At 36.1% G+C, this 1311-nt stretch overlaps 1 protein-coding gene across 1 annotated transcript in view; it reads right to left on the bottom strand.

The window, feature by feature from the left end:
- pih1d1 (PIH1 domain containing 1) overlaps window positions 1-1304 on the bottom strand; it is a 15582-nt gene extending 14278 nt beyond the window's left edge. Inside the window, 2 exon segments of the mRNA XM_008415272.2 lie at window positions 1194-1210; window positions 1212-1304. Coding sequence (XP_008413494.2) covers window positions 1194-1210; window positions 1212-1274 — 80 coding nt within the window. The 5' untranslated portion in view covers window positions 1275-1304.
- Window positions 1305-1311: the final 7 nt, after the last annotated feature.

Below are 1311 nucleotides of genomic sequence, written 5' to 3'. Positions count from 1 at the left end.
TTAGATCTGATGTGAAACCAGAGTGTTCTTACTCAGGGTTTTCATAACATTAAGAGTTCATGGCTGCCTTTCAAGCCAACACTGGGCTGTGAGACAGAAAGTGAAGTCTGGTTACTCGAAGCCAAAAAAAACAGCTTAGTCACTGGCTGATATTTTGCAACCAAGTGACTTTGTTTTTTTWWAATTATTATTTTATTATTTCCCAAACTCCCTTGATCTCAAGTACAGTTAGGCACAGATACATTTTCTCACATTTCGGGATAAATTAGAAACTATTCTCATGATTATTTCTGTCATCTGTCACAGTGCGCAATACTTGCAAACATACGACGWATCGGCGATTAAATTCCATGAAAGTTGAGGTTCTTTTTAGGCAACTATTASTGCGACACATGCACTTGATGTACACAAAGTCATACACGTATGCACGTATGCGTGCATACTCGGATACACACCAAAAAATATAAASTTCAATAGTGTCGCAACTTTCCCTCAGCCTGCCTCCATCCCTCTCTGCTTTCTTTCYAGAGCAGATGTGCAGGGCTATCTCTCAGTCTGCTTATTTCCTCTGATTCTTCTGGTCCTCATTATTTCATTCCAGCAGCTTTGACAGTATACTAACAATGAGATCCACAACATGCAGCCACAGTGAAAACACAAAATACACCTCATATAAAGCCATCCAGCAATAGTTGTTAAAAATGTCACAAGTGTGGCATATTTTACAATGAGTTATTTATTTGAATAGTATACCTTAATAGAAACATGTGCAAAMAGCATATTAGGGATTTAAAAAGCATTTAAAAAGCTTTTTTCTTTGAAGGGAATAATAGAGGAATAGATACACCAAACAGACATTAGCTTATTAGTGACCATTATAATTTTATATTTAAAAAGTAATATTTAATGTAACCACAAATATGCATTACAGTCTCTTCACAATTTATTATTATTATTAATTATTATTATTATTATTATTATTATTATTAACAATCACGTAACACGTTTACATGTGCAAAACTGTTGTAACGTAATGACAAAGACAGTTGCAAATTAGCCTAGCTTGAGCTTGTTAGCCCACGAGCCGAACAACTTCCGGTTGTCTTTGGCAGCTGCTCAACYTTCTACAGTGTATTCTTTGTTTCTTTAATATTTTAACACGTCTTGACATGCTTAAATACACCTGTGCTTACTGTTTCAAATCGTCCGGTGAAGCAGCATAAGCCACGCTGTGTTATCTTCCTGGTAGCAACAACCTTTTCCGCCTCGAGCATTTCAGAATAAAAGCATCCAAAACATGTCCAGAAGCGC

The sequence above is a fragment of the Poecilia reticulata genome, linkage group LG8, assembly GCF_000633615.1.
Source record: "Poecilia reticulata strain Guanapo linkage group LG8, Guppy_female_1.0+MT, whole genome shotgun sequence".
Classification (NCBI taxonomy): Eukaryota; Metazoa; Chordata; class Actinopteri; order Cyprinodontiformes; family Poeciliidae; genus Poecilia; species Poecilia reticulata.
Note: the sequence above shows the minus strand (reverse complement) of the source record. Positions and strands in the feature narration are given on the sequence as shown.